Raw genomic sequence first — 18,314 nt, 5'->3', positions numbered from 1 at the left:
GCGCGAGCACACGTGATCCAATGTAATCACCCAGCGAAATGTACGAGAGTCTTTGCAGTGTTCACTTGCATGTCATTTCGTTACTGCGGGTGATCGGGGTAAGGTGGTTTCGTACTCGGCGCACGCACTGAGTGGGATGTATAAATACTTGTGGCGGATGTGATATAGCTCGAGTGCTTCATGATTCTGCCTCCAAAGAATCTTCCAAGATGACAACAAGACGGGTTTGGTGTGGGAGCTCATCAAGGTGATGTGAGTGAGGGGCACCCGTACTTCAGTGGGGGCTGTACACCCCTCCTACACGTGACACTGAACCCTCTGCTATATTAAGATACCTTGTTGTTTAGTTCTTGTTCTTCACACATCATCTTAATCATCATTATCTCCAGTGGGTGCATCAACACCAAGACGTTAGGCTTCATCAACAAGACGTTCGGCTTCATCACCAACAATCCAGTGACTGTCTTACTAACTGCATGCATGCCTCTGCTACAAGACTGCGACCGTCCCCCATGACGACTCAAATGTCCCTTCAGTCGCTCTGTGAGCTCTACCAGCAGCTCAACCTTAATGACATGGTGGACCAGCTGGACGTAGTGGTCCTAGGGGCACCTTCCGTGGGCAAGACGGCCCTCATCGAACAATACTGCAGGTGTCATTTTATACAGAAACACCGCCCGACCACCAGTGCCTGTGTCTACACAACAGCCGTTGTGGCCAACGACCAACTGGTAGAGATGAACCTTATTGATATACCGGTCATACCGTTCTCCCCGCTGGACGACCGGGCTGGTGAGGCCGGCAACGGCCCGGGAAACACCGCCACCAATGGTCCCTCCTGGGAGGACCTACAGTCCTACGCCATGGCTATTGGGAGTGCATCAGCACTGATCTTCATCTACGATATCACATCCCAGGAAAGTTTCCAGTACATTAAGGATCTGCGGGAACAGATCCTAGACTGTTCTGAAGCCGAGGGTGGATTTGATATACCAATGATTGTGGCGGGAAATAAACAGGATTTACAAATGCTATCTCACCTGCCGAGGAGGCATATATCACAGATAGTCAAGAAAACATGGAAGTGCCCGTATGTTGAATGCTCTGCTAAGTACAACTGGCATGTTGGATCTCTATTTAACGAGGCGATTAGGGTAATTACCATGGGAACCAGTAATCGAGAAGGACAGACGAGATCTCGTAGGATACCGTTACGTGCCTGGAAACAATGTTCGTGTTCCATAATGTGATCTCCAGTATTAACGGGAGAGATTGGTATAAACTTTTGTGGGAAACTCTCATTTCATTTTCAGCACTCCAGCGATAAAGTATCCCAAATATGTTCATTAAAAAAAACGTGCTTCAAGATATTCACAAGAACAATATGTAGTATTCTAAATGTTTTTTCGTGTTTCAATGTCAGTATAATCTGCCAGTAGACACAACAAACCTATTAAGTTATTTGAAATTAATTGAATAATGCATTCGGCAAGCCTGCTATTATAATTTCTCAGTGAATGCATTTACACCGTGCGCTGCATATTATTTTAATTGTTTAATAGTTTGGTTTTACCTGTTCCCCGTTGTGTGTGTTGTTAAAGCACTGTATACTCCTAGATCTGTGAAAAAAAATCACAAGTATAGTACTCCCATTGCGCTGCAGTTGTTCATTATACATAAACCAGACTGCAGGTGACTATTTGTGAATTCGGTCAGCTAAAACTAATGCTGGCCAGACTTTATGAAAATACTTTGGTTTTAAGTGGATGATACAATCTCGGTTAAATGTATTTTTTTTTTCTGACATTCTCGTGGCACAACCTTTGCTAGTAATATGTACTGCAAAAACCGGGGTGTTGAAATTTACACAATGGTGACATCACACACAGGAGAGACTCATGGTGAAATAACACCAATGGAAGAGTGATTGTGTTGGCAGAAATAAGTGTTCTTTTAACACATATGGAGTACAAAATGTTTTTTTTTAGGGGTATCTATAGGTGACAACAATCCATGTTGTAAATCTAAACAGCCAATTTTGTGCAGTGTAAGCACTTTAAGGTAATGTGTATACGAAAAAGAGGCTCCGAGGTAAAATTCAATTTTGTGAAGCAGTCATTTTTCAATAAACAGATGCCTTAAGAAAATGGAAACAAGTTGTATTTAATAACCCTTTCAGTGCGAAATTTGTAAACCATTACCGAAATGAAGTAAAGTGAAACATCTAAAACCATGCAATGACGTCACAGTTCAAATGAATTTGCTGGGATTTTCGAAGCAGCACCAAAGTCTTTAAGATGGACGATCGTTTGAATGAAGTTCTTGGAGTTGTGTTTGCTATATACGTCATACTGTCTTATATCGGGAACCACACCACCGCGAAAAAACATTCAAAATCATTTCAATTGACAACAACCACTCTGTGAATTGCCCGCCATTTCGTCATTGTATGAATGTGGAGAACCTGTACTTGGAAGGGATTTTATAATATTTGGTCTGCAGTAACACCATGTGTGTATCTACTTCAACTTGCCAGGTAGAATGTTCCTTTCAAAACTTGTCTTGCTTTATAAGTTCTACTACCGCTGGGCACTCTCTTAATGTAAAACAGTGAGAGAAAAAAACACTCGTTTTGTCCGCCATACCACGCTTGCAAAGTGCCGGATGGCGGACAACTCTTTTTTAGAGGGACGGGTACTTTCAACTTGATTTAGAATGAACTTCGCAACTTCGCTCAAAAAGAGTGACACAGCTCGAACAAGAGAGTGGAAATTTCACTCTTTTACATTAAGTGAGTAGATTTTCGGAATACGAAAGACTTCTCAGTTGTATACAGTATGGATGTGATGCAAGTGCCACCCTTGCTTGTTAAACGTGCCTTCGTTGTCTTAAAGGCACCGAACACATTTGGTAATTGTCAAAGACCAGTCTTCTCACTTCGTGTATCTCACAACATATGCACAAATAACAAACCTGTAAAAATTTGAACTCAATTGGTCGGCGAAATTGCGAGATCATAATGGAAAAAACACCCTTGTCACACAAGTTGTGTGCTTTCAGATGCCTTGAATTCAAAACCTCAACTGAGGTCTCGAATTTAATTCAACTATTTTAGTGAGAATTTACTTCTTTCTTAAAACCTATTCAGAGGGAGCCGTTTCCCACAATGTTCTATACCATCAACAGCTCTTCATTGCTCGTTACCAAGTAAGTTTTTATGTTATAACAATTATTTTGAATAATTACCAATATAGTGTCCAGTGCCTTTAACAAGGTCGAGATAATAATGGCCAAGAAAGCTTCCCGCTGATGATGAGTGGATAAATCGGCAGGTGGTATAGGTGCGACCACGCATAATGTTTCCAACACTTCCATGACACAAATAATCTATAAATATATATACATATTTTATCAGTCTGGAAAATTCCTTTCATAATATATCAGTCTAGCATTCCTGTAGCAGACTCCTCAGAAATTTACAAATTATCTTGTGTAATTTGATTGAGTTATTTCTTGCACCTTTTCAGATTTTTATTGATGGAAAAAACACATTTGTTTTTCAATGTTTTTATTTATTTATTATAATCTTTTTGGGAGGGGGGGGTGTCAAAGTTTACGGGGACTTTTTACCTCTATAGTCTACGGACAGAAAGTAAGTGACATGTCTTCGCAAATATACAGTTTTATTACCACTGTTATTTATCACGAGCTAATGTAATGTTTTAGAAACACGTTGTTATTTTTGCTGTGCACGATAAGCGGATGTATGAATGTTACCGTTATCTGTCGCCAACGTCAATTCCAAACCAACCATTTTTGTTTACCACGAGTAAAAATCTTTTTAAACGGTTCAGGAATATAACGAGCTTAACCCAGTTAGTTGTCTGAAAAAACACAACGAGCTTAAACCAGTTAGTCGACTGAGAAACATAACGAGCTTAATCGGTTAATCGTCTGAGAAACATAACGAGCTTAAACGGTTAAACGTCTGAAGAACATAACGAGCTTAAACGGTTAAACGTCTGAAGAACGTAACGAGCTTAAACGGTTAATCGTCTGAAGAACATAACGAGCTTAAACCAGTTAGTCGACTGAGAAACATAACGAGCTTAATCGGTTAATCGTCTGAGAAACATAACAAGCTTAATCGTTTAATCGTCTGAAGAACATAACAAGCTTAAACGGTTAATCGTCTGAAGAACATAACGAGCTTTAACAAGGTAGCCGCCCCTAAGAACATAACGAGCATAAATCTCAGGTCAAAGGTTTTAAGAACATAGCGATCTAGAATCAGCTTAACATTTTAGGGAATAAAATGAATAAAATCCAAAATCAGGTTACGTTTTAGGAACTTGACAAGCTAAAACCATTTAAACATTTTGAGGATCATAGCTGTCTAAAATCAATAAAACGTTTTAAGAACATATTAAGCTGTTCAGAAATAACATTTGAGAAGCATAATCAACTAACGGTTGAGGGAAAGAACGAGCTATAACCAGTTTAACCGTTTAGGAACATAACGATATAAATCTAATTAAACGTTTGAGGAACAAAACTGTAGCTACACCCAGTTAAACGTTTGAGGATACACCCAGTTAAACGTTTGAGAATCATAACAAGCTACACTCAGTTTAACGTTTGAGGATCTTAACAAGCTCAAATCACTGAAGCCACTGATAAACATAACGAGATCAAACCAGTTAAACGTTTGAGTAAAATAACTAGTAAAATCAGTTGAACATTTTGAACGAGGTAATACTGAGCACTGTGGTCATTTACAGAATTTGTTGATTATATAACGGTACGATATAGAAACAAGAATAACTTGTTGACAGATTCGTTTTTCTACCTTGGAACGCTTTTCAACCCCCATGACTTTAACGAATTCTCCCCACGTACATGCACTGTGTTCGTCACCTAGTCGATAGCCCTACGGCATCGTATTAATTTCATCAATTTATCGATACATCACTCTCGTGCGATTAAATTCAGCGAGAAATTGATGAAGTTATCTTATTATTTCATTTTGTTGTAAAACGTTTAGATGTTCCCATCTTGAAGCAATTATTAAATCACACTTCTAGCCTAAAACAAGTGAACACAATCTTGAAGTTATTCCACTACAATTTAGAACTTAAAATACACAACTTTGTAAATATTTTTCATTAATTTAAACTGATATTTGTTTCTGTATATAATACATACTTAAATTTATATATTTGTATTTATAATTATGGTAATTTCAAAGATATGTTATTTAGATTCAATATATTTAATACGTTGAGAATTTTAGCTGCTGGACGTCGGCCTGTGAAATAATATTTATTTCATATATTATATTTATGGCATAACACAAATGACACTGTAGAACCCAGTGAAGTTATCCTTAGCTCGATAAGAGCTAAGATTCATCTTAAGATGTGTATCAATCTTAGTTGCTAAGCAAAGTGTGATGTCACAATACAAACCATTATGGTAATATTGACAACTCTGTGAACTCAAAGCCAAACTGCTTAAGCAGAAAAAATTGGTTAATAATAATTGTCTGCTAAGCAGAAATGAGCAGAATACCACCCACAAAATGTACGTGCGACATGGTAGTTTGGCTGGTAGCTTTAATCCAGTAAGCTCAGGTTATTGTGCTTTTAGCTACTTATGTGCTTAAAGGCACTGGATACTGTTGGTAAATGTCAAAGACCAGTATTCTCACTTGGTGTACCCCAACAATATGCATTAAATAACAAGCCTGTGAAAATTTGGACTCAATTGGTCATTGAATTGCAAGAAAAATGATGAAAGAAAACACCCTTGTTGTACAAAATAGTGTGCTTTTAGATAGGAATAAAAAAAGCTTCTGGCCAGAGGTCTTTTATTATTTAAGTGAGAAATTACCTCAAGTATCTATGAGAAGTAACCTACGTTACTTTAGAGGGAGCCGTTTCTCACAATATTTTATACTATCAACGGCTCTACGTTGCTCGTTACCAAGTTAGGTTTTATGCTAACAATCTGAGTAATTACCAAACGTGCATAGTTCCTTTAAGCAGCTCTATGAAATTGGGCTTTGTTCTGCCCACATTTAGTTTGGCTGATTTATGAGTTTATTTTCCAACAAAATTACATAATACTCTGCATCATACCTATATAGAAAAGAAAAACACCAAACATTAAACTGGAACTTTTCTTGGAATCTGCCTCATGGGTGATCGGATTGTATTCCGGATTAATCATTATTATGAACTATGGAATCTGATTATAAACCGGATTAGGTAGGATTATGAACCAGGCTGGATTAGCTTAGCACTGATCACGTTTAAACGGATCAAGCTTTTATACAATATTGGAACAAAATCAAGCCAGTTGGAGGATATTGGTTTTTGGAGCAATAATAAAATACAGTGGATTGAAAATGATTAACGCCTGGATTAAATAGGATCCATTTAATCAAATTGAACACTCTCCAATAAATTGCAGTTTTCAGATGAACAAAGAAAGCCACGGCGTTGAAACTATACCCTATTTATTTGCAATTTATTACAAAGTGTCTGTCCCGGGGGTTAGATCACAGCTAAGTCATTAAAGACACACGTTGCCTTGGATCCGGCGAGTTGGTCTAGGAATAGCGTTTATAACCGTTTGTTATCAAATGCATATGGTACAACAGATTTTGAAAAGTAGAATATAATTATTCACACAAACCTGCCTTTGAAATAACACGGTTTTTCTCGTGAACTAATACTGCACGCCAATTTGTGGACTCGAATTTTTGACTCCACAAAATGGCCGACCGTGTAGTATTGCAAAGTAAAGGGCAAACCACGCCAAGGCAAATTTTGTATTGATAATTATATACTTTTAAAACATCTTTAGAATCATATGCATTTCATAACACACGGTTTCAAACGCTTTTCAAAGACCAACTCGCCCGATCCAAGGCAACGTGTTTCTTTAATGCAGTCACCCACTTTGTGTTTCACCTCGATCCCAACAAACGGAACCCTGACTGCAGTATTTAAGTATGCTCCACTAATTCATGATATTATTCGCATTGCATACAGTCAGATCGCGTTCCCATCACACACTGTCGGGCCGTTCCACTGGAAAATCCTGCATTTAAAGGCACTGGACACTATTGGTAAATACTCAAAATAATTGTTAGCATAAAAACTCACTTGATAACGAGCAATGGGGAGCTGTTGATAGTATAAAACATTGTGAGAATTGGCTCCCTCTGGAGTGACGTAGTTTTTGAGAAAAAGGTTATTTCTCACTCAATTAATAACAAGAGACTTCAGGTGATGAAGCCTTTTATTTATGCATCTGAAAACACACACAGTAATCTGTCATTATTCCCTTGTAAACTTGACGACCGATTGAGCCCAATTCACAGATTTGTTATTGTATGCATATATGTTTGGATACACCAAGAGAGAATACTTGTCTTTGACAATAACCAAAGGTGTCCAGTACCTTTAAGTCATTGCTCCAGGACTGAATCTCGCATGTAAATCTCCAAAACCATGTTCGAGTTTGCATTGTAATATTGAATATCCGACTGCCCCATTTCCACATATTATTATTAAGTGATTTGGAATTTTGCCAGGAATGTTGGATTTGAGAAAAAATGTTGATCATTTTTCTCTTTCGAGTTGCAAATTTGTGAATCTTTTTGACAAAGCCGCAGATAATTTAACTGACCTGTTTTGTTTGCTAAAAGAATACTGTCTATTAGGACTATGTAAGCGGTTTGAGAAGACCTATTATTAAAGGCAGGCCTACTGTACAGGATTGATGAAAAAACACCTCTGCTTAATTTTGGTGTGAAAGCTTACTGATTATGATATGAAGTTCATGCTAGAATAGTTTTTTCCCACGTGAAGTAGGATTTTCCTGAAGTTAATAGAACAAAGGAATGTCCCAGAGTGACCGTAACACTTGTGTGTGGACGTGTGTTGTATAGTCTACATAATTGTTTCAAGTCCCTACACTGTGTGGACCTCATTTGTTATCAGTCAGGGCCAATGCTTATAAAACATAAACACACAAACTAAACAACTGACTGACATCTTCAGCGAGTTGTGTGATATTGTTTAGGTGAAAACACCGGAAGTCGGTTCATGCTTTTCACTGATTGTGTTTACCCATCCTCAGCGTGCTAATTTCGAATCCCGCAATCAGTATAATCTAAGTGAATTCGTGTTTTTAAAAATGCTATTTTCTTGATGTGTTGCAGTGTTTGGGAGATAAGTATTAGTATGGAGTGGTATGAAATACATCATCGGAAAAACTTTCAGATGTACGGTTTGTTTTTCCCCTTCCCCCTACTTTGTCCTTAAAAAAACCGGTATTTATTTCTGAAATAGTAACATTGTTTGTATAATTCCAATAGTTATCTTAATATAAAGTCATGCATTTTAAAACAATTGTTATGTCAACAGTTACTCTAATAATTCTAACATTGAGGAAGCTCGTATAATCAACACATATAGTGTAATCATTTCATTGCCAATAATATTGCATCCTGGACCAACATATTTTGTGCATTTAAATTCTTTTTCATTTTGAACTTATTTTGCCAGCATATTTTACTAAACATGATTTCAATAATTTATTTGACTGTCGTAACCTGAATTAAAAAATGATATACAACTTTTCAATACAGTTGCGTGAAGATGATCCATTTGGTTGTAAAATAATTACTGGTTTAGAAAATATAATTTTTTTTATTGACAAGCCTTGTGCGAGCACGTTGTGTTTATTCTGGTAGGGTATACTTTTGGTAATTTGTCAAAGACCAGTATCTTTACTTAGTGCAATCCAACTTATTATGAATATATTAACAAACCTGTAAACATTTGGCTTCAATTGGTCATCGAAGCTGCAAGATAACAATGAAAAAAAAGAGAATGAAATAAACAAAAAACAAAAACACCCTTTGCACAAAATTGGCTGATGACTAAGAAATGCTTCATGACTATAAAAAGTCTTTCTCAAATTCAAATTGTTTGCTGAAAAGAACACAACGAAAACGGAAAGAAAGATAAACCTAAAACAAAAACAAAAACACCCTTTGCACAGAATTGTCTGATGACTCAAAAAGGCTACATGACTCAAGTCTTTCACAAATTCAACTTCTGCTGGCTGAAAAAGTAGCTCTTTCTCTAAAACTGGATTACTTCAAAGTGTGTTTAGCAGTGTTTTATGATATCGGCTGCTCCCCAGTGCACCAAATACCCTTGGTTCATAGAATTGTGTAAACGAGGTGCACGAGAAAGGCTATAAACCTGTATCATGTTCATTTTTTTTATTTGCTGAAAAATACTACTCTCTCTTAAAGACACTGGACACTATTGGTATATGTCAAAGACCAGTCTCTCCACTCGTTGTATCTCATCATACGCATAAAATAACAAACCTGTTGAAATTTGAGCCCAATCGGTCTTCGAAGTTGCGAGATAATAATGAAAGAAAAAACACTTGTCACACGAAGTTGTGTGTCGTCAGATGCTTGATTTAGAGACCTCAAAAAATAATTCTAAATCTGAGGTCTCGAAATAAATTTCGTTGAAAATTACTTCTTTCTCAAAACTTCAGAGGGAGTCGTTTCTCACAATGTTTTATATTACCAACCTCTCCCCATTGCTCGTTTCCAAGAAAGGTTTTATGCTAATAATTATTTTGAGTAATTACCAATAGTGTCCACTGTCTTTAAACTGTGCTTCAAATAGTGTTTTTATAGCAATGTCTTAGAATATCAGCTTCTTTCAACTGCTCTTTACCACCGTTTTTTATGCACTGTTTTTGAAATCACCAAAGGTATATACAATCCTTTATAAATAGACACCCAACTGAGCTCCATTGTCAGTCCAATAAAGAGCAGTTGGCCACTAACCCCACTTGCAAATGTCAAAGATTTGTTCTTGAAAAACAAGAAAACGTCTGGAACTAGTTCTTCTTTATCTCGCGCGCAAAACGAGTTGAAACAGTGTTATTTAACCGTCACACCGCCTGTCATTTACGCGGGTAAATGGAGCAAGAAAGAGCGTTTTCGAAATAACGGTGTCGCATGCAATTATGTCCTCTATGTAATACAGTCCGCCGGACGGTTTTGAATATTCAATCGTGTCTGCCCGGACGCTGCCTAATGCAATTGTGTCCTCCCGGACATATTTGCATATGCAGCTGTGTCCGCCCCCGTGCAAAATCGTCCTTGCAGTAAATTAAACCGCCGTTGGTCGACGGAACAGGTTTGCCTTTTTTTTACAAGCTAAGTGCATGTCATGAATGACATGGGAAATGTTCGGTCGTAGGGTATTCGCTGCAATCATAAAATACGTGAATATTCATGCTGCTTATTATACGTAGGTTCAGTTCATGCACACTCGCTTATGCGCGCACATAATTATGTGCAGTCATGTACATGTCCACCGGACGGTTTTTGCATGGCCCGGACACGGTTGCGTATGCAAACGTGTCCGGAGTGGACAGTATTGCATGGCGGACACAATTGCATCTGACAACGGCTTATGTCCCCGGCTTGCGGTACCGACTCTGGCTTGCAAATAGTGTCTGTTATTTTTTTTAAACATGCACGTTCGTGTACATACATTTAGAAAATAAATTACATAGTCCAACAAGGTACAAACATAATATGCAGAAAATACAAGTAAATATTCATACAACATGCATAACGTACAATGCACAGAATATACATGCACAATGTACATACATTATACACAATTTACATGTGCAAACTACATACATTAGACTGAATATTTTACAATGTTCATAACTTCATACATAACAACTTCACACTGAATGACCCGATACTCCACATTTCTGTTAGTAGTTAACCACAGCAAAGGGTCATTGAAAGTATAGTACTTATCAAGCACCGATTACTACCTCGTCTACCGGGTAACCATGACTGTTGGTAACTACCTAACACCATCAAATCTGACAAGTCTTGGCTCGGCTGACATGTGGCAGAGATATCTTTTTCTTCTTTCAAGGAATCAAGTATAACAATTTTCGAGGTCCACGTTCAACAACCACGGCATGTCGCAGTTGGGTCACAGCTGGCCAGATGACCGATGCCACTTTCCTTTTTGTACGATTTAATGTGGCACTCATTGACGATCTGTCTTGCGGTCTGATCAGCATGCCTTATAGGGTGCATTCGATTAGATTCCCAGGGTCGACCCCGGTGTGTGGCGTTTTCTTTTTCCAGGACAAACGTGTGCAGATAATTACCCACGTTCGTCCTGGAAAAAAAAACCGCCACACACCGGGGTAGACCCAGGGGAGCTAAACGAAGTTAACGCACCCATAGTCACACTATGGTGTTGGCTTCATATGCCATCTTATGAATGTGTACACCTTTGTAGAGTGTCATGGCCGAGTGGCTCAGAACATTGAATTAGAAATAATTTTGTGTAATTTTTGTAAATTTGATTTATAAAAGTCGAAATGAATTTCCCATCGTTGATAATGTAGTGTATTGAATTGTATTGAATTGAATAGAATTATAATGGTGGAGTTATGGTGGTTAAGTCACCAGAGTGTGGTTTCGAATCCCGAGCATAACACTTGTGCCCTAAAGCAAGATACTTTAGTATAATTACTTCTCTTCACCCAGGGGTATAAATGAGTACCTGCGAGGCTGTTTTATTATTCTTGACGTTGGATTTTCAATAAACAACATACAACTAACCTTTAAAAAAAAAGTCGACAAGCTAGGGGTCACTTTTCCGAGGAAACACTGAACAACGGGTTACGCTCGGGTGTTTTGTGCACAGTCGTTATTGGAAAATTGAAACAAGACTCCATGTTTTTCGAAGATTTTCCTTCTTGAACATGGCGGTATTCCAGATGGCAATATTCTCTCCTGACATTTGGGAGTACATTTATTGAAAAATTGTCTGTCAAATCATACAAAAATCAATTTTTAGAGTCTTGATCAATACTATAATGTATTGCACCTTTAAAACGCAAAAAAATAATTTGCTGCCAAAATGTCACGCGTTTGTTATAATTTCTTGAATTCCTAGCTTTTCTTATCACCTCTCATGTTTTCACAGCTTGGCGTAGGGCTACTCTAGCTTCATTTTCTCATTTCGTCTTCTCTCCTTTGAGAGTCTGATGTTAACTATGGGAGACACTTCAATTCAAAGCCTCCTTTACTCACCACATTGTTTACGATGTCGAAGCGTGCAGGGAGCTAGCATTTAGTCTCCGGCTCAGCTCAATGTATTAAAAAAAAAGACTACTTTCACATTAATCAACTTAATTCAGCGTTGAGTGTTGGGCTTAATTTATGTCCAATTTCCTTATTGGTTATTCTTTGACTAAGTGATGAGAACGTCTGCGGGCCGAGAAACTTCAGGATCTGACGCATAATATTAAAGGGGTTTCCCCGGTGTTCCTTGCTGTGGCTGCTGCATGCGCATAAGCACCATGTATACCCTCATGAGGTGCTAAATAATTTGGGTCTCAGAATTCATCACTGCAATTACCTATCATTCTGAAAGTTTGTATGTACTCAGCGCTTTGAATATCCTTCACTCTAAAAACTAAAGAGTTGAATCCAACACTTGCTTGAGTTCGGTGAGTGACTACACTTTGAAAGTGCTTGCATCCAGCATCTTATATGTAACATCCAGCATCTTAAAGTAATCGGTCAACAATTTAAGTGCCAGTTTAACGTTTAAAAAGCTGATGCAAGTGTTGGATTGACCTCTTTAGTTTTTAGAGTGTTGTGTGGTAGATCCGTGCGCTATATAAGAATTCGATATTTTTTACTAATGAGTAGGGTAGAAGGCCTTAGCCTTCGATCCAAACCGGACCTTCTTCAGAGGACTTCGATATTATTATTATTATTAAAGTGAAGACGCGAGCATGCTTCATTGCGACGACGACAACATCAGCAGCACACGCAGCAGCAACCATGCAGCAGCAGCAGCAACAGCACCATCAGCAGCGGCAGCAAAATCAGCTGAAGATGCAGTACGCAGCAACAGAACGGCCTATGTGTAATTCCAAGCCTATTTGTTTAGTCCTGGCTTTCACGCATGATTTTATTGATAAATCGATGTTGCTCACCGATTATCAAAAGTAGAAGATCTATTAAGAGATATCTTTAAACTACTTAATTTTATACTACTTTTACGATGGGGAACAGACTGGTATAAAAAGAATATATCTCTGGCAATCGACCGTCTTAAACGTCTCTTAAATATTCTGAACTTTACAGTGCACATGCATCATCAGGCTGCAAGATTTTGGAGTGTTCAAGCGACAAACTTAATAATGCATATTATACGAAACAGCTTTTAAAATGGAAATATTTCAAATCCCTCAAATGTTGCTTCTTCTCTTTAAGACGTCCGAGCCTCATCAGAATGCAATCCTGGAGAGATTTTAAGATGGTGACCCTCTCTGAGCTGCTAGCCAGTCTTCAAGACGCACGGGAGATTGCCAAGAGTCTCGCTGCAAACATCTTCAAGTCGTTGAGCGTTTGAAACTAGCCTCATCAGCATCGTCTCTACTTCAAAAATGGATACATCGCCAATTAAATTACCAGAATTTTAAAGGTACTGCACACGTTTGGTAATTGTCAACGACCAATATTGACACTTGGTGTATCCCAACATAATTTTATGCATAAAACAACAATATCTGTGAAAATTTAGGCTCAATTGTTCATCGAACTTGCAAGAGAATAACGAAAGAAAAAAACCCTTGTTACTTTGTGCGTTTTCAGATGCATAATAAAAGGCTTCGGCGGCTGAAGTCTTTTACTGACAATGTTTTATACTATCAACAGCTCCCAATTGGTCGCTACCAAGTATGTTTTTATGCTAACAATTGATTTGAGTAGTTACCAATATTGTCCAGTGCCTTTAAACACCGGAGGGCAGGACAACGATGACGAAGAAGAAAAGAATCATGTTTTTTAATGAATTTGTCTTTAGAGAACCCCACCGGCATTTTAAACCAACCTGATGAAAATAAATACGGATTGACCTTCTAAAACGTGAACAACACCCTATACCCAATCGGCTGATTGTTCTACCTACACAGTCTCGTCAAAGATTTAATGACATCGATTTCGTCTTGAATTGACTCCGTCTGTTTTGGAATGGCTTCAGATTCCCGAGGGTGGGGGGGGGGGGGAGTAGAGACCGTGTAATATGGTTTCAGGTGCAATAACCGACAGTCTTCAATGTATATAAGTTCTCCCAAAAGTCAATTCAAACACCTATACCGATGTTTCTTCCCCGAAACGCTGATCTGTGTGCAAGGTAAAAGAATCTCTTAATAAAGGCAAATGTGAACAACCTGTTTAAAGTTTAATTTCTTTGAGTTTTTAAATGCGTCATTTACAAGGAGTCTGTATAAGTTGCATGTCCTACGGAGGTATTAGTGAATGCTTAATTTTTGTTGAGCAGTTGATGAGATGAGACTTGACGAGGTTAGACAAAATATCTTTCGGCCTTTTTGCAGATGCACTGATTTTGAATTGATATTCCTCTCAAAGGCAGCGGACACTATTGGTAATTACTCGAAATAATGATTACCATAAAACCTTACTTGGTGACGAGAAACGGGGAGAAGTTGACAGTATAATACATTGTGATGAGAAATAGCTCCCTCTGAAGTAACATATTTGTCAAGAAAGAAGTAGTTTTCCACGAATTTGATTTCGTGACCTCAGAATTTGAATTTAAAGGTCTCGAAATCAACCATCTAAACGCACACAACTTCGCGTGACAAGGGTGTTTTTTCTTTCGTTATTGTCTCGCAATTTCGACGACCAATTGAGCTCAAATTTTCACAGGTTTGTTATTGTATGCATATGTTGAGAAACACCAAGTGGAAGACTGGTCTTTGACACTTACCAATAGTGTCCAGTGTCTTTAAAACAGTCTAGATTGTACGATGGAGGGAAACATGCAGCAGGCAAGGAGTGCCAAAGAGATGCAGTACGTGGGATGAAGCTTTTGAAATCACTCCCTGTTTTACCTGTCAGAATGAGTAAGAGTGTTATGGGTGAGAAGAAGCAGAAAGTCTGGTTTCACGCTCAAACACCCTTTTATAAGAGGAACTAGGTCGACTGGCTACAGACCTACAGTGAGAACGAGGTTGAAACGTTGATCCCAACACTTCACACAAACAAGATGGTGTTCAACAGACTCGGAAAGGTCCCCGAAAACACACATTGATGGGTTTTTTTTTTAAGTAACGCTTTTCAGATTTATATTTCGGGGCATCAACACTGACATATATTTTTATAACCAAATTTCTTTTAAAAAGCTGCTGTAGGGTTCTAACAAAAAGTTGATATTGCCATTAATTTGAAGAGTTATTGCCAAACGATATGCTTGCCCTTTCTTATGCACCCAAATCGTATATGCATGCCCTTAATGCACCCAAATCGTAAAAAAACCCATGCATATTACTCGAATGGTATGCAGTGTTTCACACTTTTGATGTTAGGCAAAACGCAAATAATATTCCTCATTTTGATGCTAATCTAACATCTTTTAATAAACACGAATAATACCTATTTCAAGGTTGCAGCTTAAAACTTATCCCCGTAAAGATCAATATCTGTTTGATATACCGGGTGTAAGATTACGATTTAAGAATAATTTTTATCATAAATAAAACATATTTTCCATTGAGGTAATTTGCATAAAAACAAATTAAACTACACCCTGGTTTTTTTCCTCAAATTTCTATAGAGCCAAAGTATTGTGAAAGAATTCCGCTCGACAAAAAATATCTTTGGTTTAATAGTTTATCGAATGAGTTTGTAACACTCTAGAGCCGAGCAGAGCTTATAGACTGGTCCCCTGTCTTAGTCCGCAAGGATTAACATGTATATGTTTGATACATGTACATATAATTTAACTGTGAATGTCCAGAACTCTGAAATCCATGTAAAATGATGGGAGGTCAAAGGTGATTATGGACGTGGGCTCAACGGCAGATCTCTGGCGTAACTCACGAGCCTTAAAGTGTGACGTCAGATGAACAAGCTACTGAGAGCTGAACTCATAAGGGAGCGGAGTTGTTTATTTCACAAACAACTAAGCGAGTATGACATCACCCGGTAAAAAGAGCAAACGCACCAATTTGTGTGAGGTTAGCCTTTCACACTGTTTTGTCGTGGCGGGAAAGCTCAGGGAGATTTGATTAAAAAAGGTGTATGCGTTTGTTACAAGAGCGTACTGTGAAAATACAGAGGGTAGCTTGGATTTAAACAGAACAGCCAGATGGGGAATAATATGGACAGCCAGTGAAAACAAATGCTCCACTATAATAGACACCCCCACCCACACCTTACATGGACAAGAGGAATGGAAATGTAGTTTAAATGTCACGAAAGCATGTGGAATGTTTATCAATACTATGTGAATTGTTCCATAGGGTGCTATGATCGAACCCTTGGAGCAGTTTTACGTGACCAGGATATGTTCCAGGGGGCACTTGGCCGGAACATTTCTTGAGCAGATTGTTCAGAGAAAACATATGATTTCTTATTAATAGGAAGTTTGGGATTACGTGGCCCGATTTTCAATTTCCTTGCTGGAGACCGAATGCAATGTAGAGAAATGCCTCCAACTGAGACTCTTTGAACACATTTAGGAAGACCAATATTTGTATGCGCGGGGATGGGGGTGGGAGATGGGAAGGGGGTGGGGAGGCTTGTTCTGATTACTGACGTCATGAGCTCGCGTGCATAAAAACAACAAATGCCAAAAAAATAAAATAAAAACACTTAAAACTGATTAGATTTGAACAAAGTTGACCTAGAACTACCTCTTCTAAAAGGATGACATTTAAACGTGGGTGTAAATCTTTAAGACTGACTGGCAGAGTATATGTACTGCTCAAGACGTCGAAACCATAACGGCTTTCTGAGCCAACACTCAAATATGTTTTACCCGGATGGCTAAACACGAGTTAGCTCTTAAAGACACTGGACACTATTGGTAATTGTCAAAGACCAGTCTTCTCACTTAGTGTATCTCAACATATGCATAAAATAACAAACCTGTGACAATTTGAGTTCATTTTGTCGTCGAAGTTGCGAGATAATAACGAAAGAAAAAAACCCTTGTCACACGAAGTTGTCTGCTTTCAGATGCTTGATTTCGAGACCTCAAAATATAATTCTGAGGTCTCGAAATAAAATTCGTGGAAATTTACTTCTTTCTCAACACTACGTAACTTCAGAGGGAGCCGTTTCTCTCAATGGTTTATACTATCAACAAGAGAGGTTTGAATATGCTAATTACTAATTTGAGTGATTACCAATAGTTTCAACTGCCTTAAAGTCAGGTCAATATTATTTCTACACCATCAGTCCATAGAGTTGCCCACAGTGGAGCTGTTCAGGGAGGCAATCCACGCCAACTAGTACAAACATTTTATTTCTTTCTTGCACCAAATCAATCGGCACTTGTATATACACATGTAATGATAAAGCACAACCAGGCAGCACACTCTGTCCACTGTTGGGATCACAACACATCAGTCCCTCGTCAAGATGCTAAATAGGCTTTGATGATAATCCCATAGAAGTAGTATTACAATATTGTTTAGGTTATGCATGCGCTGAGATGATAACAATACATGCTGACACAGGATTGACGTTTAAATTGAATATACTTTGATTATAATAATATAATTACACAATACTGAATTATGTTTGGACGGGTGAACCCTTAATGAAGGCATGTTTATTTGTTTCTTTCGCAAGTTTAATTAAAACGTAATAACCTGGGAGCCAAATACTTTACATCCTAGACTGGACTCTTCCACCATCTAAGGAGGGGGGCGGGCAGGTCCCACGGTTGAGTAATTTTGTTTAGAGCGGAAATTTTGTTTGAAGACAATTATAGTGAACTGTGATTGCTAGTGCACGTAAAAGAACCCAAAACACTTATCGTGGAAGAGTAGGGGTTAACCCAAGTGTTTCTGGTTCACATAGCAAGCACCCTTGTTGACAGGTTTCCTCAGGCTTGCAAGCTATCATGGACAATGGACATCCACATATAGGTTTGTAAAGCGGATGTCTACTCTGCTATATTCAATTTTAGACATTCACGTACGATGTATAAGATGAATGTTTACTTTTCATTTGAAGGATGGACATTGCTGAATATACAAAGTCCAATATCCAAATACTAGTAGAAATTCGCTGTATAAACCAATGTGAATTTCCAACGTCCAATATTCATCTGACTTTAATGTCGATATGAAACGCTTGTAAAGGTTATCTACTACCGAATGTTTACGTGATT

The 18,314-nt window shown here is 38.2% G+C and overlaps 1 protein-coding gene across 1 annotated transcript; it reads left to right on the top strand.

Annotated features, from left to right (window-relative positions):
- Positions 1-402: 402 nt before the first annotated feature.
- LOC139939184 (ras-like protein family member 10A) lies at positions 403-1,250 on the top strand. The gene has a single exon (XM_071934959.1). The coding sequence runs from the start codon at positions 477-479 to the stop codon at positions 1,248-1,250; it is 774 nt and encodes a 257-aa protein (XP_071791060.1). The 5' UTR covers positions 403-476.
- The last annotated feature ends 17,064 nt before the right edge of the window (positions 1,251-18,314 follow it).

Source organism: Asterias amurensis, chromosome 6 (genome assembly GCF_032118995.1).
Source record: "Asterias amurensis chromosome 6, ASM3211899v1".
Taxonomy (NCBI): Eukaryota; Metazoa; Echinodermata; class Asteroidea; order Forcipulatida; family Asteriidae; genus Asterias; species Asterias amurensis.
Note: the sequence above shows the minus strand (reverse complement) of the source record. Positions and strands in the feature narration are given on the sequence as shown.